The sequence below is a fragment of the Elgaria multicarinata genome, chromosome 7 (assembly GCF_023053635.1).
Source record: "Elgaria multicarinata webbii isolate HBS135686 ecotype San Diego chromosome 7, rElgMul1.1.pri, whole genome shotgun sequence".
In the NCBI taxonomy this organism is placed as follows: Eukaryota; Metazoa; Chordata; class Lepidosauria; order Squamata; family Anguidae; genus Elgaria; species Elgaria multicarinata.
The window spans coordinates 40,033,322-40,053,697 of NC_086177.1; the positions used below are offsets into that span (position 1 = coordinate 40,033,322).

The 20,376-nt window shown below is 42.5% G+C and overlaps 2 protein-coding genes across 3 annotated transcripts; one reads left to right on the plus strand and one right to left on the minus strand.

The window, feature by feature from the left end:
* Positions 1-428: 428 nt before the first annotated feature.
* On the minus strand, positions 429-8,085 carry TDP2 (tyrosyl-DNA phosphodiesterase 2). Of its 2 annotated transcripts, XM_063130453.1 has the most exons (7): positions 7,810-8,085; positions 7,626-7,711; positions 5,062-5,235; positions 4,115-4,206; positions 3,392-3,528; positions 2,186-2,356; positions 429-1,081 (listed from the first exon to the last, which is right to left on the minus strand). In XM_063130453.1, the coding sequence occupies exons 1-7, from the start codon at positions 8,026-8,028 to the stop codon at positions 800-802; spliced, it is 1,161 nt and encodes a 386-aa protein (XP_062986523.1). In that variant the 5' UTR covers positions 8,029-8,085; the 3' UTR covers positions 429-799. The 2 variants fall into 2 exon arrangements, with proteins under 2 accessions (XP_062986523.1, XP_062986524.1); XM_063130454.1 differs by lacking the exon at positions 7,626-7,711 and having other exon boundaries at positions 430-1,081; positions 7,810-8,084.
* Positions 8,086-8,265: 180 nt separating this feature from the next.
* Positions 8,266-13,143, plus strand: ACOT13 (acyl-CoA thioesterase 13). Its single transcript, XM_063129787.1, has 3 exons — positions 8,266-8,565; positions 9,498-9,682; positions 11,385-13,143. The coding sequence occupies exons 1-3, from the start codon at positions 8,482-8,484 to the stop codon at positions 11,539-11,541; spliced, it is 426 nt and encodes a 141-aa protein (XP_062985857.1). The 5' UTR covers positions 8,266-8,481; the 3' UTR covers positions 11,542-13,143.
* Positions 13,144-20,376: the final 7,233 nt, after the last annotated feature.

Consider the following 20,376-nt stretch of genomic DNA (forward strand, 5'->3'; position numbering starts at 1 on the left):
GTCAGGTGGTAGCCCTCTTATTGGGGCATGAGCCAGTGCCCAATGATGCTGACCTCTGCTCCAAAGCCTTTCTTATCCCCACAGCAACTCCTTTCTTCACAGAAAGGGAATTATAGAACACCTCAGCAATACAGCCGTAGCCCTAGGAGTGCAAGATGGATTATCTATCACATTTATATCCTGCCTTTTCCCCTCCTTAAAGAACCCAAGACAGCATACATAATTCTCCTCTCTATTTTATCCTCACAACAACCACCCTGTGAAGTAGATTGGGCTGAGGGTTTGTGACTGGCCCAAAGTCACCCAGTGAGCTTCATGGTTGAGTGGAAACTAGAACCTGGATCTCCCGACTCCCAGTGTTGCAGTTTTTCCATCTCAACTACCTGAAAACGCCACCACACAAAAAAGAATCCTTAAAGTCCGCATTTATTAAGTGCAATATTATTTAAGTAAAACATTATTTTAAGATTATCAAACAAGTCTGTTCTAACTTTTGAGAAATAATATGAAATATATAAAAATTCAGACTATTTATTTTGCATAGGAATCAAACATTTTCTTCCTGGAGAGCATACAAACAGAAGAAGATATGAGTATACGATCAGGTGTTTTCCCTTTTTTACAACGTATGAATTCCAGGAACAACTGAACAAGTGAATTCTCTCATGGGATTGTGAACCTGAACAAAATCTATAATTGGTTTTAAATTTAGCAAGATGCGGAGAAAAAAAACACCCAGGAATAGTTAGCATAGTTACTTTAAAAGCAATGTGCAGTCCTTAAACATGTATTTTTTTTCTTATAGTACCACATCAAAATTACACAGAAGACCCCAGTGATCGCTAGGAAATCTGCCACAGTCTAGTTTTTCCAGGCCAATTAAATCCAAACTCCGAGGAAGAATTTGTCCTCCAGTTGAAGCAGCTCGAAGGAACAGGCGATCAAACCGCATTTTGCACTTGTACCGTGCGTTCAAGTTAGTGTTTTGGCTTGTATCCCAGGTGTAGTGGCAATGTTTCGGCTTGCCCAAAAACTCCCAAATATCCTGAACATTGTTAGGTAAGCCACCTAGTTTGTCAACCTGATAGAGAGAAAAGTGGAGAGCATTAATAGTGTATTAGAACGTATTACTAATAATTATAGAAAATTGGCAGCCAGTGCAGTTCTTTCCACAGTGGTATTGTATGGCAGTGGCTAGACACATCACACAAGAACCTTGCCACAGCATTCTGCACTAGCTACAGCTTTCAGGCCATGTATAAAGGTACCCCACATGTACAGGTTCGAACATAACATCAATTCATGGATTAAACAACCCATGAATTTGCAAGGCTGCATTGGAGAGAGCAAGGGTGCTGCTTCTCGCTCAGCGTTTCCACTTTGAATCAGCTTTCAGGAATAGCCCAGGAATGACCCATTCCTGGGTTGTTTGATCTGAAGTTTGAACCAGGAACTCTGGAGTGTTGAGGGACAAACATCCCAGAGTTTTAGCCCAACAACCACCTGTGGCTTCCTGGATTGCTGATGAAAGTTGATTCAAAACAGAAGCAGCAAACTCACTCACAGCCTTGACAACCCATAGATTAGATAACCCTGGTTTGTCGTTACATGCAAACCAGGCCTTAGTGTGTTACAGTAGTATTAAGACAGAGTTCACCATTATGTTCAAACTTGGGAACTCTGTCTTAATCTCAATTAATAAATGATGAAAATAAGTCAGGAAATAAGTGGCCTTCAGTGACTTCGTTCATTTATGTTAAGAAGAGTAAATCCTTAAAATGAAAATTTCCTATCCTCATTTTGAAACTGAATGTACTTAGGCTTAAGGAAACTTATTAACACAAATTATCAAAATCATTTTTAGTTAGCCAGTCATTTTGTCATCAAAGCACCAGTGATCAACCAGACTGAAAGGTGTGGCTAGAACTCACCATCCCTAGCAACGCTGTTCTAATTTGGGGGAAAGTTTTCAGGAGTAAACAGCTATGTGACAACCAATATTTATCTACCCTTACACATTTTATCACTTGATAAAAGGGAACTGTGAATAATCTATCGACAAAAAAGGTGATCTATGAGGAAATTCACTGTTATTTACAGGAGGAAAGGAGATGCAAATAAAGTTGACAAGGACTATTAAAAAAATAACAATTAAAAAAAACAAGCAATTTTTGCTCCAGTTCACCTCTTTGATTCTCAGATTTGTATCTCCTCCAAAGATCACAGTCATGGACTCTGGTACCTCTGTCATTTTTGCAAGGACTAGTTTTAGCTGCATTAAGCGTGATTCACTGAACTTCTTCGTGCTCTCCAGATGGGAAGTCATAAGGCAGAGCTCATTGCCAGAGACATTTGCCTGTTAGAAGAACAAGATACCAAGCATAAAGCTACATTCACTGCTTGTGGCCAAGTGCTAGTACAATAGGATTTCACTTTACAATACTAGCCCAGTCTCCCATAATCATCAAATCTTTCTGTCTACTTTTGGACATTTCCTTGAACTGCAAACCCTCTGGGTCCAGACCATATGGATTCTGTTTTTTTCTTTACAGTGCCTAGCCTACCTCATTGGCAATGCTAAAATTATAACAAAATGGCTGTAAACTATAATTGGTTGGTTTTCTCAGTGGATTAATCAACACTTCTGTTAATAGCTTGATTGGAAACAAATTTTAATCCAGAGTGGAATTGGTCTAATCTGTGGAGCTGTGAGGTAAGGAAGGACATACTTATATATTTATTTTTATGCTATTTCCGTTCTGGTGTGTTATCACAATAAGGGAACGAAAAAGAGAGGGGGGGGGAATTAAAGACAGTCTCTCTTTCTAACAAATGAACACTAGATTTTGTCTGTCCGCACACTTTCTCCAACTTCCCTCAAAACAACTAAACTGAAATTTTGGTAACATGGAAAGTTAGCTGATTAACCAATTAAAAGGGCAGAATTAAAATTGTTATATGGACAATTTATTTATTTATTTACTGGCTGTATTTTTATTCTACTTTTCAGACAATGATTGTCTCCCAAAGTGGCTCACATCAAAGACAGAAAGATAGAGAGAGAGAGGCCATACCATCAGGATTACAAACGAAAAACAGACAAGACAAGCAAAAGAAGGGGAGGGGAGGGGAAAGGAAGAGGAGAAATATCAATTTTTCAAAGCCAATAGACAGTGGTGAGCTATAAGCGGGCATTTAAATGCACCTCGGGCCAGACTGGTTCTTGCCTTGGTGTTTTTAGTTGAATAGCAATTGGTGGCTATTCGGATGGATTGAAGGTAGTAAGAATTTACAGTTCCTATTTATGCCCCAATTCACCTGCTCTTCAGAGATCTTTAAATATCAAGCGAATTATTTTGTCCATAAACTCAATGGAAAACAATGCACTCACGTGTACTGTTAATAAATTTCTCTTCATGACGGTTTGAGGGAAAGGCATTATTTCATGCTTTAAAACTTTTACTCTCGATTTTTTTAACATTATGGCAGTAAAATAATCATCTGGATAGGGAGATACACATGTATTACCTGGAGGGAGGGAGAGATACGGACAAAAAAGCAAAGGTCAACATCAATGACACCTCAGTCAGAAATTCCATGTAACACAAAATACTGGCCTCGAGTCTAGGTGAGCCTCGGTCCCACACTTTCACTTCCATTTTCAATGAACTGCAGTTTAGCATCACATCTGAACTCTATAGATTATTGAAACAAACTAGCTTCATAAACCATGGTTTGAAGTTGGTTTGTTTCAGTAAACCATAGTTAAGGCAAACCACAGTCTGTCCAGGTTCAGAGAGAATGCTAAACTGTGATTAGGTTAAATTGGAAGCAAAATCTTCTGATCTCGTGACCATGCAAGTGAAAGAGAAGGGAGCTCAACAGTGCACAAGCATGAACCTCACTGATGCTCTTTCATGTAACGCCAAACCACAGTTTAGAACTAAGTACAAACAAGTACAGTCCTTTCAGGAGCTGGTACAGCTAGCTCATCCTCTGTTAAGGGAAGGCTTTGCACTGCACTGTGCCATCACACAGAACAAACAAAATAAAGGAGAGTTGTAATTGTCAGGGCTGCATCAAGCATATAGCAATTATTGTAACTTCATTTTACCTGGAATAATTGTATAACTGACTGCTCTCTTCTGCAGATAGCTCAAAGTTGGAGGAATAACCTCCTGTAAAAATACCACATCTGGGCTGTACCTAAATGAAAAAGAAGAATTTCTAACAGAACACAGCAATATACCATAACATTAAGGAGCACAAATCACTTTAATTGGTCCTGATCAATTGGGCTACCCCAACATAGTACATTGCTGTAAGATTCCACCCTACCCCCAGGGTATGCAGACACAGCTATGACGTGGGGTGGGGGGTGGGGAGAATCTGAGCAGGGATTCTCTCCCTGCTCCCCCAGTCACTGCAGAAAGTTCTGTTGCAGCTCTTCACCCTATGACACAACAGTGACCTCGGAAGAGGGTTGGGGAGGAAGAAAGACCTGGAACGGCTAGATCCACGAGTCTCTCCGTCGCCTGTCCTGCCCATCAAGAGGTAAGGAAGCTAGACGGGTTGAGAGGCCCATCTAGCTTAAAATATTCCTTATTTTCCCCTGCCGTTCCACCATGCCTGCAGGGCTTCGGATGGGCAGAGGGTGCTGAGCTCGGAGTATTACGACAATGGAACCAGTTACCTAGGGAGGTCATGGGCTCTCCCACACTAGAGGCAATCAAGAGGCAGCTGGACAACCATCTGTCAGGAATGCTTTAGGGTGGATTCCTGCTTTGAGCAGGGGGGTTGGACTCAATGGCCTTATAGGCCCCTTCTAACTCTACTATTCTATGATTCTATTCAGTCTAAAGAGCAGCAATCCTATTGGATTGCGCCCTAAATATTCCTGGGAGCTCTACATTTCACAACAGTGTAAAGGGGAAAAAATAGTAAAGGAAAAAATGTGCAGCCCAATCCTAAGCATGCTCTTGCTCTAACGTAAGCACCAATTATTTTCAATAAGACTTACTTCTTAATAAGTGTTCACGGGGTGCTGCTGTAGGTACTTACAAAGCTAGATAGGAGCAGACTCCTCGCAGTCTTTCTGGAAGGTTTTTCTCATCTAGACCATCTATATTCCAGGTGATTAAAGAAAATGAGCTATCATCTTCTCGTGGGAGATGCGGCTTGAGGCCCACAGCAGCTGCTGTGCTACTGCTAGCTGAATCGTCAGTCAGGTCAACACTAGAAAGCAAATATACAAGTCAAACTTATTAGCTCAAAGTAATTTTCTCTGAAACAACTGTTTATTCATACTGGGGTTTTTAAAAGGGTATTTTTGGAGGATCCCCAAATGTGAAAACTGCTACTTTAACTTGACAGTGTTTATGAAAGTCAAAGGCAATCCCAGGCATGTCAAATATGAGGTGATGGCAGTTGTATTGACATCTGGAGCAGGTCTAGGCATCATTACCAACGCAGCATCCTCAGGCACCTAGCAGGCCCACTGCTGACACCTGCCCTGGATGCCCACTTTCATCCCACCCACTGCCAGTGCTCAGTAGCCATGTTTAATTTCCCAACAATGCCCCCATTACAGAATAGTTCTGGGACATACTGGGAAATTTAAAGTGGTAGTTCCCAGTGAGACCCACCACTTTCATTTGCCACAATGGACTGGAGTGGCACTTTATTGGGGAGACATGAAAATGGGGACCACACAGTGCCAACTGCACAAATGCCATCACCCCTGCCTAAGATCTTACGAGGAGGGGGGAATTGATACAGAAGGCCAGCCCCCCACTCAAACATGGAACCAGCCCTGATCTAGAGATTTTAGTCTGCACTGTGGATCATTCAATCCCCTGGACAACTCCAGGCAAGAAAGCACAAGAGAACTTAGAACTGATGTACAGTGTTGTGATGAGTCAAGGCACAGAGGGAGAAAAAGTTAGCAGCTTCCAATGGGAGCATACTAATTAAACAGATAGGGTTGTATGTGTGCCACTATGCACATGGAATCATGTATCAAGTACACCAGGGCTGTGGAAATGTGGCCCTCCAATTAGTGTTGGAATACAATTCCCATCAGCCCCAGTCAGCCTGGCCAATGGTGAGGGCTGATGGGGGTGGCAGTTCATCAACATCTAGTCAGTGTGGTGTAGTGGCTAAAGTGTTGGACTGGGAGTCGGGAGATCTGGGTTCTAGTCCCCACTCGGCCATGGAAGCTCACTGGGTGACTTTGGGCCAGTCACAGGCTCTCAGCTCAACCTGTTGTTTTTAATTGTGTTCTACCCTGCCTCGATCCAGAGGGAGAGGTGGGTAACAAATAAATATATTTATTATTATTATTATTATTACCTCACAGGGTTGTTGTTGTGAGGATAAAATGGAGTGGAGGAGGAGGATTATGTACGCTGCCTTGGGTTTCTTGGAGGAAAAAAGGCGGGTTATAAATGCAATTAATAATAATATCTAGAGGGCCACAGATTCCTCTTATAACTTTCAGTACATAGTCTGACACTAAAAATGTCAAGTTTAATTCTTCTCACTCTCATAACTAGAAATAATGGTTGTGAAAAGGCACTTGGGACCAAAGTTTGATAGGGACGGAAGAACCCAAAAGAACTCCTGGCTTCTATGATGAAAAATGGAGGCACGGTAGGAAGGAACTAACTTACACTGAAAAAGAACTACTTGCAATACATTTTGGAATAGAGAAATTCCATCAGGACACATATGGGCACAAAGCAGATGTCTTGACTGATAATAATCCTCTGGAAAATATTTGGAAATAAAACCTTACTCAATGCACCAAAGCATCTACAACGCAACAAAGCATCTACAAAGCACTATGATGCGTCTGCAGAAGTATGATATACAAATCAACTACTGCCCTAGCAGAGACCTAGGGGTAGCAGACACCCTGAGCTGGGCACACCTACCAAAAGCCATGGAGGGATCAGTAAAAGCTGAAGTAGAAACCATCAATGTGGTACAGTACTTACCCATATCTGAGGAACCACTGGGTGCATTCGGATGACACAATAGCCAACCTTTCCCTTATAGTCCATTCTACAGATGAGTATTTGCATGACTTGCTTGGTGACATACTAATAATTCATCCATGGAGTAGGCTATAAGGAGTCTTTGTATAAATAAAACTTATAAGAGCCCAATCTTATGCATATTTAGACAAGAAAAAAAGCCTTACAACTCCCACGTTGTAAGACTTTTTTTCCTGTCTAAACAATTATTTATTTATTTTATTATTGCATTTATATCCCGCCTTATTTTCCTCCAGTGACCTCAAGGCAGCGTACATCCTCCTCCTCCTCTCCATGTTATCCTCACAACAACAACCCTGTGAGGTAAGTTGGGCTGAGAGTTTGTGACTGGCCCAAACTCACCCAGTGGGTTTCTATGGCTGAGTGGGGACTAGAACCCGGATCTCCCGACTCCCAGTCCAACACTTTAGCCGCTACACCACACATGCATAGGATTGGGCCCTAAATTTCTTTGGAAGCAGAGCCTGTTTGAACCTGTGGGGTGCAGTCCACCAACTTCGAAACACTCTGCATTTGTGTTAAGACTATCCCTCCTAACATCCCCCATCCAGTCATGCTGGGAGTTACACTGGCTCCGTTGTAGGCAGAGGCTGGTCCACCGCGTCCATGTCTTCCTCCTGAAGAGGCGGGTCGAAGTAAGAATTCAGTGCTGTCTGCAAAAAATAAAAGACCAAAAGAGCTACCACTGGGATCATCCACAATGCACCGAGTCCCAGAAAGCACTCGCCCTAACGAGAAGCGAGCAGCACACCTGCAAATCCCAGCCGTTCTCTGCCAAGAAGCACTGCGCCACCGCGACGTCGCTGCCGCTGATAGAGGCGAATTCGGAGCAGAGGAGCGTCCGGTATTTCTCCAATTCCTCTTGCTGCTTCTCATGTTCTTCCTCCGGCGGCTCTTGCAAGTGCGGCGGCGGCTGCCTCTCCTCCGGGGTCGCTTGCAGCTCCCCTCGCGCAGCATCACCCACGTCCATCACCCCGAGACAATCACAGCGCCCGCTTCCCTTTCAGGATCCCCACCAATTTTCCAACCTCACCAAATCCACGCCCCCCAACTCGAAGTTGAAATGTCACGCAGGCGCAATGACGCGAAACTGTGGAACTTCGGGGGCGGGGGAGGAACGAGTTGCCATGGGCGTGGCTTCGGGAAGGGTGCGGACGTTCGATGGATGTAATGTAGAGTGGCGGGTTTTGGGACTTGGCGAAGGGAGGCGGCGGCTGGGTGCGAGGAAAACCCCCGCTTCTCCTCCGCCGGCGCTGAGAGCCGCGGCCTTCCCCTCTGCGCGGTGGGCGCCTCCTGCTGCTTTGCAGCCACCTCGTGCCTCCGTCCTTCGAAGATCTCCTCCTAGCCCGATAGCATCTGGTGCGGGAGCGAGAGCGGCTTGGCTAGTTGTTCGCTCCAGAGGAGAATCCGGTTCTGAGCAGCCATGAGTCACCTCACCATCCGGACTCTTCGCGAAGTGATGAAAGCCGTTCTGGAGTCGCCCGGCTTTGATCGGGTGTTAAATAAGGTAATAGTAACCGGCGAGGGGAGCTTGGCTTTGGTTCCCTGCTTCTTTCGTATTACTGACCTTCCAAGGTGACCTTCGTCAGGCCTGCAGCGAGTGGATTACTAATCGAGTTTAAAAAGCATTGGGTTATCCCAGCTTGCCCCAACCTATAGATCTGTTGGACTACAACTCCCAGCATCCCCCAACCAGAGTCTGTGAAAGACCCTCAGTAGAAATACGACTTTGGGTTGCAAACCATTTTCTCCATGACAAATTTCTTGAACACAGAACTACTCTGGAATAAATGAATTGCGGTTTCCAAATAATCACTATTTACTCTCTTGGCCCTTACCCCAACACACCTACTACTCCAGACATTTACTTGGAAGCCCCTCAAGAACTTCCTAGGGCACATAGGGGGCAATCCTATACATGTTTAGACAGAAAAATGTCCTACAATTCCCAGCATTCCCCAGACAGCATGATCACCCTGCTCATTTTGCCTTCTGTTAAATTAGGTTAGTCTAAGAGAGAGACTAGTCCAAGGGCTTTTATTGAATTTTGTGGCAGAGTCAGGATTTGAACCAAGGTCATTGTTCTGTTTGTTAAATGTGGCACTTCTATTGCCTTTCTGAGTGTCCAAAGTGTTTAACTACAGTATTTCAAAACATCCCTTACGAAACAGGGGCAAAGGCTTAGCTATTCCCATTTTAAATGCCACTTGGAATGGAGTAATCTGGGAGAGGGCGTGGCTGGCTGAACCCTGAACAGGGGGATTCCACTCTGCAACATTTCGCTGTAAGTCCCACATTTCTGGAGGCCTGTTGCCAGACAGAAAAACTTTGTGTGTTAAATAAAAACAGCCATTGGATTTCTAATATAGCAGCATATAGAAAACCTACTGAGGCTTAGCAGAATTGGATTTCAGTTTTCTTCCCTCACTGTGTTCCCAGATGACCGTACTTTCTGCCAGCCCTGGAAAAGTTGTCTGTGAAATGAAAGTGGAAGAAGAGCACACAAACCGAGGAGGGACTTTGCATGGAGGGCTGACAGCAACTCTTGTAGATGTTGTGTCAACCGCGGCTTTACTCAACACTGAAAGAGGAGCACCTGGAGTCAGTGTGGATATGAACATTAGGTACATATCAAAGATGTGACATGTATTTCACTGAAATGGTGATTTCCATTTAACTGGGACTCAATTCTACAACAAATGTAACAGATAACAGTTTGTGTCAATTGAAAGAGGTTCTGTTTCTAAATCATTTATCAGGTGCTGAGATGCTGTTAGCAGCTACAAGGAATTTTTTTTAATGCTTGATTGTTGCATTTAATATGCTTGTAGAAATACTATACTTATGTCCAGGGTCTGAAAACTAGTGAATGATTTGTCTGGTTGCTTTAATAATATCTTTTTACACTTTGGCTTGAAGCATTGGGAATTTAGATTTTTTAAAGTGTGTCACAGCCCTTATTTCTGCTTTATTTTTCCTCACTATCTTTGGAATGGGTAATTACTCTTCTCATTTTGCATGTAGGGTAACTGCAATCAAAAGCAGTTGGCCTTATACTGTCGGCAGACCGTGTTGCCTCCATTGACTAGTAATGGCTCTCTGGGATTTCAGACAGGAGTCTTTCCTAACCCTGCCTGGAGATGCCGGGCATGCAAAACATGTGGGCTACTACTGAGCTATGGCCCTTCCCCAGAGCTAGTGATCGTTCCCAAGGCTGCCTCATATAGTCAGGGGCTGGGCTGGGGTGGGAACTCAGATTCCCGAAACTCCCTTCTCTACCTGTTCGGAAGCCCGAGCAGCGTTCTGTTTACAGTCATCAAACAAACTGTATATGGAATCCAGCAGTTCCCTCTATATCAGTATTGTTTTTATTAGTATTCATTGCAAAGAATTCAGGGAGGTGTAGATTGCGGTGGACAACACATAGCCCATGGGCTATATGCGGCCCCTCTGGCCATTTGTTCACTGTGCCCCATTGTAGCCATCTGATTTGCCATGGCAGTAAAAATTTGGAGGCTTGCTGATTAATTTTAGTGGCAGGGCAGGGTCCATACCGCCACCAACATTCAGAGGCAATGGGTTCGGTGGGTGGGGAAATGGCCTCCAGAGCCACCACCCCCCCTTCCTGGCATAGACAATCTCATCTTCCCACTTTATTCTTGCAGCAAACCTGTGAGGTAAGTTTGGCTGACTGGGCGTTTTGAACCCATCTGTCCAATATTTTATCTGCTACTCCACAGTACTTCTTGTTTCTGGTTTCGTAACGTGCAAAATTTTATTTAGCCATAAAGTTCACTGTCTGATTTTGGACTAGTGACTTTCTGCCCCAATTCACATGTAATAGTGGCAGATCATGGGCTAATGAACCTATGCGTTGCAGTCACATGCTGTGCATGAGTCACTTCCACTTTGCATAATCAACCTCTGATTGTCCTGATCATAAGTTCTTGCATGACATGCAAACCCAGACACTTTGGGTTGTCCGTGGGTTAAACAACCCAAAGTCAACCTATGATTAGTTTTTAGGTTAACTTTCAGTTGCTTAACCTACAAACAAACCAAAGTGTCCAGGTTTGCATGTCATGCAACAACCTAAGATCGGAGTTTGATTATGCAAAGTGGAAGGGGCATCTGGCAAATCCTGGGTCAATTACGATTCCATGGCTTATATGTGAACAGGCCTCTCTCTCAGCCTAAGCTACCTCAAAGGGTTGTTGTGCAGATAAAGTGAGGGAAGAGAACTATGGGTGCTGCCCTGATCTGTTTGGAGGAAAGTGGACTATAAGTGTAAGACTGGTTTTTTTCCTTCCCTTTTCCAACTTCAAGCTACATGTCACCAGCTAAGATCGGAGAGGAAATCGTCATCACTGCTGAGATTCTGAAGCAAGGAAGAAGTCTGGCCTTTGCCAATGTGGATTTAACAAACAAGGCAACAGGAAAATTGATAGCCCAAGGGAGGCATACCAAACACCTGGGACAGTGATAGAAGGAAGTGGTCGCTTTATTTAAAAAAGAGAAAAAAGAACGGAGCGGAGAAGCTTGGGGCTTTGAGAAACTAGAATGGAGTAACTTTACAGCAAAGCAAAATTGAGGTGTAACCACTGGGTATGAACATTAAGTAGGATTCAGACAGTAACATTTCATCACTGTTGAAGTCCAATTTATTATCTATATTTATTACTTTGTATGTATTTTATTGTAAATTAGCTTTGGAAGTGGAGAGTTTTGCTGGGAAGTAGGACATAAATATAATTAATAATGTATCCTCCCGAGAAACAAATGTGTGGCATTGATCATATTAGTTTGATTCCTGAAGCTCTACAGGAAAGGATATGAAGGAAAGCTGTGGGTGTTTCTGTCTGAACTTAAGGAAGTTTCCTTTGGATACCATTTGTGAGAGTGATGGTGATGCCGGTGGCTTCAGACAACTGGGTTGGATCCAGAGTCCCCATAAGTGGAATTCCATTTATGGGACCCCCTGCAGGAAGAATGAGAAAGGAGGCAACTTTCATTGATTCTTCTTTGCATGCCCTTGGAAGGCTGCTCTGGAGGGTTGGGGGAATCCATCAGAACAGCATGGCGGTGGCGCTAAGGGCTGGGAAATTGACGAAAATCACTGCCCCCCGCCTCCCCCTCATCTGCATCCTCTGGCTGGAGCATCTTCTGAATCTCGGTCCTTTTTGCGAATGGATGGAGCCCTTCTGATTACAGAAGGGCAACTCTGGATCCAACCCCAAATGGGGTCATTGCTCCCATCAGCAAAAGTCTTTGGAGCCAAAAGACTGACATGCTGACTGTACTTTGAATCCAGTGTTGAATCGAAGGCAGACTAATTAAACATAAACTACTACTTTAATCCATTTTCTTGGAAGATATTGAATAGTATTCATTAAGTTTTGAACAGTGTGAAGATCTTTGAAAGGCACTACTCTTTCCATAATAACAACTCCAAAGTGTGAATGTTTAACTAAAGGATGTTCAGTATTGTAATAGAATCACTATTTTGCACTTTTTACTATTTGCTTTTGTAAAGCTTCCGTTTTTGTGTAGAAGCTTCTCTTCAAGTCTAGCCTACTGCAGAGAACAGCCAATGAAAATACCCATTTTATATCTTGCCGCTGCAAGTTTTCTAAATACGTTTTTTAAAAGCAGGGGTGTCCAGGTGTTGTTGCTCTCTGATTCTAAAAACTCTTTTCCTTTGTGAATCTTTCAGAAAATCTCCCCATGTTCTTATCTCATGTAGAGTCAAAACAATACTTTATGAATCTCTATCCCTATTAAGATCTTTAGGCAAGTCCCTGCTCTATGTTCCAGTTAGATCTGTCTATACCTGGGCTGGGCCTTCTTGGTTGTGGCATGTTTGTTGTGAAACTCTGTCCTGAAATAGGCTTGCCTGAATGTGCCATCGCAGACATTTATAATGAGAGTACCATACAGTGCAATACTATACATGTCTCCTCAGAAGTAAGCCACCCTACGTTCAATAAGAGTACTTTCTGTCCAAAGGTAATTTCGGGTCCATTCTATGACATCCCTTTGCAAAGCTCAAATGTATATGCTAAATAAATATAGAGATCATTCGTGACAGTGATTTGTGATAACACCACATTTCTAGCTCTGCTATGCTAGCTTATCAACTATATTTGGACGGTATATATACAGACTTATTTATGATAACTGAGGAATACCCTTCATGTACCTGAAGTGGGCTCTAGTCCATACAAGCTTATTAATAACTAGTCTGGTAGTCCTTAAGGTCCACAAAGCTTATTGGCAGAAGGATAATACAGTTCGGTCAGTAGATTAAAGTCAGCTAGTTAATGCCAACTTTAGGACTGGTGGAGGTCTGAAAAAAGCAATAATTCAGGGTCCCCTAAGGTCTAGCGTTCGTCCCACAGAGTACAATGATGTGTAGTGGCAGGTTAACCCTTTTTTTCCTTTTGCAAAAATGTGTTTGTTTACACTATAATTCATGTATAGCAGTCAGTGCCATTCTCTGTAAACTTGTGGGGCCCACTTCACTCAGGTTCAGGCTGCACATCTCTTCTGTTGGAACTTGCATTTCTTCCCAGAGCCAATAACCCCATCACCTAGCAGATTTGTTAAAAGTTAGAATTTACTGATGATCTCCTAGATATGAGCGCCACCAATAGTAGGATGCCTAACCTTTCAGTAATACCAGAGAAGCTGCTAGGGTATTCACAGCTGCAATGGATACAGCAATGCTTCCCATAAACATGCAAATGACTGATACACATCATTTTTGTTTATCGCTTAAATGCAATCCAAAATTATGTATGTACCATAAATACAGGGTAACAAAAACAATTAAACATTGCAGCGTAGTCTGCAGGTTTTGCAATTACACATCGAATGTTTTGACCCATTTTATCATCCTAATTTTAACTCTTTAAGATTTTACCACATCTTAAGTAGCCATCTACACACACTGGAGGACCCAGCGTACATCACACTAATCTACTATTGCAAATTTAAATTGCAGCCATCACAGTGACCTGGTTCACACATAGCACTAATCTGTAGTTTATTTAACCCATGGGCTGTTGAATGCAACCCCGAAAGAGAACACATGGTTTGTTGTTGGGTTGTGAATTCTGGTTTGTTTAAACCATGGGTTGATGTTATGTCCAAACCCAGAACAGTGGGTTGTTTCACCAGACTCCAGAGGTGGCAGAAGAGTGCTAAAAACAAACCAGCTGCTCTACATGCAATACTACAGTCCTGCAGAAGCATTTCTGATATCTCTCTTTGAAGAGATAAATGCTAGCAATTATTTGGATCTTTCTAGTGCTAATTGGAATACACAGGGTTGTAGCCAATGTTACTTCGACTTGAGTAGATCCATTGAAAAGAAAGACTTGGGTTAGACTAACATTGGATAGAACCTGCAGGTCAGGTTCATCATAAGGCAGAGAGTAAAAGTAATGAAAAATGTAATCCTTATATAAGCAAAGCTGGAGATTAATTTTAGGTGGTGCATTAAGTCAAAAGAAGCCAAGTTGGGTAGCATTACTTAGTGGTTAGGAGGCATGTAAGCAACTCGCTCCATCATTAAGTGTGAGACAGTCATTTTGTCTACTTCTAGGATCCTCCTGCTGCACAGGTGAGCCTTTTTTGGCTGAAGACCACATCTGGAAACCTGTCCAGTGCGGTAGTGTGCGTGCGTGCCCATGTGTGTGTGTGAGTGTGTTTGAGAGAGAACAAAGATGCAGCAATTTGCTAGAAAAACAGCATATTGCTGTGACTTCTGCTAGTGGGATTTTGGGATGTCATTCTGTCTTATATAATCAAGGTTCTAAATTGGAGAATTTTCAACATCTACCCAAAACTGAAATCCACAAGGCAGGTGTGTCCCTCCCCCCCCCCATGTCTTTTGTCAACTGTACTGTCCTCTTTAAAGAGTGCATTCTTTTTAATTTGGACTCTTGCTATGCAGACTTCCTGATAGCAACATCCAATCAGTTTCCTCCCCCTTCACACTCATATTCCAACCCCCCCACACACTGCTTTTTGTAACTTCTTGCTTGAGGAAAAGATCTGGTGATCTTGAAAACTTGCACATCTATGATCTTTGAGTTGGCCTAATAAAGGCACTACACTATATGGATTTGTTTCTTATGGCCAATGTTAGTTTGGTCCTGTTTAACTTCAGAGCCTGCACCAAGTGGGTTCTAGGTGAGTAACCAAGCTATTGCACAAACAGGCAAATATGGCTATAGACTAAAGAGTGCACTGAACTCCATTAAATGCTTTAAGAACATTGTAAAAATTAAGAAAAGATAGCATGGTGGTTATAAGTGTTAGAAATTTTTCTGTGATTACATTGTGAAAAGGATATAAAATAACCCCTAGGTCACCCAGTTGATCAGACTGGGACCTTAGGAGGAGGAGTCAGGAAACGCAACCAGTTTGTAAAGCAAGCAAAGGATTTATTTAGAGAAATAGGGAAGGTTATTAGTAATAAAACAGAAAACATTTACAAATGAACTCGGAGAATGCCCTGGGTCACAGATTGATTTCCCTAGCATTCTTAAAGAGTTGCACACTCTGAAAACAAGAACACCTTCCCTTAGGGTGCTTGCCTCCTAGCTACAAACTTCAGTGCAAACTTGGCTTACCCAACCATGGTACTGTATTTGACTAAAAATAGAGTTAGTCTCTTTTGGATTATACAGTTCCTGCCAGCCAAGCCTTGGAATGTGGAGCTCTGCTGGATCACGCCCGCCAAATGGCGGGGCAGTGCATGCTAATGAAACCCTCTTCCTCACCCCTCAGCTGGTTGCATAACCCGAAAAACCAATTTGTGAAGTATGACAAAGCAGCAACATCTCTCCCTTATCTATACCCTGGATGATGAATTCCACCCACAGAATTCACCCCAAACATCGATTCGCTCAACTGAAATCTGGCCAGGAAGTCAGTGTGCATGTACGATGGATGAGGGTACTGGCGCTATGTGCACATAGAACCATCCGAGATGCCATGCCCTTCCTGATTGTTGGCAGTCCAAGGGGTTTTATACCCTTAGCCCCTCATTGGGTTCTGTGGCCACAAAGGAGGTGTTGGAGATACTTGTTGTTAATACATCATGTCCAGTTCCAGCACAAGTGGCTTATTTATTGAAAAATTGACAACACCTCTGACAATATCTCCTGACTCTCCAACATTCCCAAGGTTGTTTCCATGGTCATAAAGTACTTATTTGTTATAAAACATCTGGTACTGCCAAACCCCTTCGCAGGCTCATCTCCCCCTTGCCACTTCAGAGATCTCAGGGTTCCTGGCACATCCCTTAATACTTTCCACATGACCTTCCTAGAATCCCAAAGCCATTAACGTTCTTTCTCACTTCGCTCCCATCAGAGCCAGGGCATTTTGCGTGAGGTTGCTCTCTTTGCTTCCTTCCCCCTCCCTCTTTTGATATTACTCATTGACCCTTGCATGTTTTGAAAACACTGGTACATTCAAGGTATTTATGTACATTTCTCTTTGGTTTACATCACATTGGTTACATTTCAAATAGAGGTTTAAAGTTCACTGTGGCGCCTATGTTTACATCTGAAGGGGAAAGCGTGGATAGACGTTTCCCCTTGCAAGGTCATAGAATAAGCAACCTTTCTTGATAGGAATGGGGAGAGGAAAGGGGGAATGGCAGGCTGGGGGAGGGGGAAGAGAAAAAGCAATCTTTATTGATAGGAAAAGGTGGGGGAAACAGCAGGGTGAGTGCAGGAAGGTCCACAAAAGGGAAGATACACCAACTTTAAAATCACTTTACTGGCTGCCAATTAGTTTCCAGGTGAAGTATAAAGTGTTGGTTATTACCTTTAAAGCCCTACATGGTTTGGGTCCAGGTTACCTGCAGGATCACCTTCTCCTGTACAATCCACCACACACACTCAGGTCCTCTGGGAAGAATGTACTCCAGTCAGCCAAAACCAGGCTGACAACTGTTACCCAAAGGACCTTTTCTTCTGCCTCCCCCAGACTGTGAAATGGCCTGCTGGGAAAGATTCATCAATTTAATAGTCTTGCTGATTTTAAGAAAGCCATAAAGACTGCTCTCTTCTGGCAGGCCTACCCAGATGGTTTTTAACATGTCCAATTGTTATTTTAACATTGTATCAGTTTTATATGTTTTTAATTAGTTTTATGCATTTTATGGTGATTTTGTATTTACTATTGTTCCCCGCCTCGATCCAGAGGGAGAGGCAGGTAAGAAATAAATATTCTATTCTATTATAAAATCCTAAAACTAGGCAGCTAAAATTATCAATCAGAAAATATACTCATATTGCATTTATACTGTCTCCACATGCAATATGGGGCCCTGCGTGTCAACATCATCACCAGTGAAAGAAAATGTACGATTAACCAGAAGAATTGCAATCAACAAAGCTGGCACTACAAATGTAGCAAACAACAAATTGAGCTTCTAACATTATGATTCTTCCTCCACACCCCATGCTCAGTACTTGTGTTTTAAAGTGAAACGAAAACATACTAAAATAGCTAAAGCTCTCTTTAACTTTCCCCGGCACGTTACTTGAATATAATAAGCAATGCTAAAACGTTACTAATTTCCTCTAGAATGTGAAAAGGGTTAAAATGCTGAAGTCTAAGTACCTTAAAAGATGGGCTAAGTCTACTCATCTGCTTTATAGCGGTGTTGAAGTGCACTGATAACTGTTGGGGCACAATTCACATTCCATGTACCACTTTCATAGTGTTATATCCTGCTTTTTATTCTGTTCATAATGATTGGACACAAGGTGTAGATCTGGCAATGGTGGTCCAGAGAATATCAGAGGTGAAGCATCGAGAGAGCAAAATGAAGCAGTAGCAGGACAGACCTCTTGCTACCTGTGCTTTTATACACATGGTCAGAGGTGGGCCCCCAACGAGCAATAAGGCAAACATATTCCTATCAAAATGGGGTGTGTGGGTTGTTAGATCATCCACTTACCAATTAGAAGAGAGATGTCTACCTACCTTCTCCAATAATATGACATTCTGTGAAAACATGGTTTTGGAATATTTTAGGCCTGGGCATGTTGTCTTGATCGTCTCTCCTGTTATATCCACCCCAACGCCTGTGGCGTTACACCCCACCAGTCAGTTCCCTAATGTATGTCTATGATTTGTAAGTTTATTGTGTTTAGAATGTTGACCTGAGTGGGTGGAGATTTAATATCTTAGGATGGGGGAGAAGGATATATAAGGGAATGACTGAGGGGATAGGAGGTGTTTTTAAAGTACTTTGGTTCAAGGGAGAATTAGAGGATCAGGGTAAGGAGGGTTGTCTTTTGAGTGTAGTGTGCAGATAGTTGGCGTATATTAAACAATCCTGATAATAAAGAAAGTTCAATAGTGAAGGTGTCAGAGAAAGGAAAGCATGCATGAGAAGAGCGAAAGGACTGGATGAGAGGTTTTAACAAGGGTCTGAAAAGTTTTATTATGAAACAAAGTTTGTGAACATTGAAATAAAATTTTATTCAGTTTGCTTTACTACCACAAAAATCTCACGTGTCTCCTTGGCATTTATCATCTGCAGTTATATACATATAACATCCATTCTGACATTAATTCACCATCAGCACATATAATTCACAGTGCATTATTTTATTCCTGAAATTATTCCTGTTTAACCCCTTTCTCCATATAGTTTGTAGAAAAGTAGTGTTTGTCCCTCACCTCAGGCTCATAAAATAGTGGCGCTTAGCTTCCGCAGGGAGTGTCCGCAGACAGGCCTGTTGTAAAGAGCCTGTGTCGTGGCAACGCCTCCTCCCAATTATTGCTTGTAATCTTCGTTATGACTTCCCCCACTCAATAAGGGTCAGACATTTTCTTATCTGTATGTGTGCAACACGAGATGTCCAGCACTGATTTTCTTTCCCCGAATCATGGACATCCCTGAGCATGTTCAGTTCTTTTGCTCATCATATCAGAGCCCTGACTTTGCTCTGCTCTGTGGAAGCCGCAGCTGCATTTTTTTCCTCTTTCAAAGCCAGCCTTGTAAATTCTTAGTTAAAGGTATTATAATATCATAACATAAATTAGCATAGAAGATTTCAAAGCCTTCTTTCCCATGAGCCAAGGGACTGGAATATAAGTATGGTTTCTCCTTAAATATGAGTCTGAGGGTCTTCTTGTATGTCTCCCACAAACCCTGATTCAGATCATTTCACCATTACAGATTAACCTAGCCATCTTCAGTTTGAAGTGACCTCTTTAGTCTTTTGTTAGCACATTATTTAGCCCTTTTAGTACCAGATTAACAGCCCACACAGCTGCCTTTGTATTTGTATTTTTTTTAATTAATGGTAGTGAGAATTCTCTCTTAGACATCGGGTGTATGCTCAAGCAGCTATAATTCCCAAGATCCCTTCACTAGCTGTGGCTTTAGTTTTGTAGCACAGACTTATATTATTAGTATTATATCTATTTGTATCCCGCCTTTTGCCCAATACTGACTTGCCCCAAATACTTGTGGCCGTCACATTTTACCCTTATTGACCGATTCCTCTGCATTTAGCTTGTCTTTCAAACACAATGGGGCACCATTCAAGTTTATTAAGATATCGGATGCAAATCAGGGAGAGAGGGGGATTTTGTGGAAGAAGATAACTGTGCCTGAATTATTTCAGCAGCATGTCAGCTGGACTTATTTTGAACTATCTGGCTCAGATTGTTGTAAATGCCCCGCTGTAAACTAGCAGGGGGTGAAATAGCTCTTTGCTGCTTCCTGCAGAAGAGTGATCATTCCTGTTAAAAGTTTTATAGAATTTGGACTGCCTGAGCAGACTGTGCTTCAATTCACACAACGAAACAGCTACCTACTGCTTTGACAATGGCACCTACCTATCTAATCGTTCCGCAACTTCAAAGAACCTCAATCAGAGCAGGGGGGGAAAAAGACAAGCAAAACTACAGGGAAGCCTATCAAATAGTTAGCAATAGGGAATGGCTGTGGATACAAATGAATGGACTAGGACCATACAGATAGAAAATATCTGCTGCTTCAAGAGGTATTATAAGGGTGAAACGTAGCTGAATACAAGAGTGCAGCTAATATTTGTTGATTCATTTGATTTTGCTATTGGCCTGATACTGTAGTTTGTTAATTGTAAAACCAGTATCATTGGATCTTGATACTGTGCTCCCTCTTTCTGGATCCATTCCTATAACTTGATTTTGTCTAGTCTAGAGATGTTGAACCTTTTTCAGCCCAAAAGCTAAATTCCTGAGAAGTACTTGAAGACCACATTCCAGTGGTGGGTGGAGGCAAAGGCAATTTGGG

Bases quoted from the DNA above. Each gene is read 5' to 3' on its own strand.
- TDP2 (XM_063130453.1), bottom strand. From the start codon at position 8,028: ATGGACGTGGGTGATGCTGCGCGAGGGGAGCTGCAAGCGACCCCGGAG. The intron at 4,207-5,061 runs GTAAGTACCTAC...TTTTTCATTTAG, and splicing joins GTCTGCTCCTATCTAGCTTT to GTACAGCCCAGATGTGGTAT. The intron at 2,357-3,391 runs GTGAGTGCATTG...TTCTTCTAACAG, and splicing joins GAAATTTATTAACAGTACAC to GCAAATGTCTCTGGCAATGA.
- ACOT13 (XM_063129787.1), top strand. From the start codon at position 8,482: ATGAGTCACCTCACCATCCGGACTCTTCGCGAAGTGATGAAAGCCGTT. The intron at 8,566-9,497 runs GTAATAGTAACC...CTGTGTTCCCAG, and splicing joins TTGATCGGGTGTTAAATAAG to ATGACCGTACTTTCTGCCAG. The intron at 9,683-11,384 runs GTACATATCAAA...TCCAACTTCAAG, and splicing joins AGTGTGGATATGAACATTAG to CTACATGTCACCAGCTAAGA.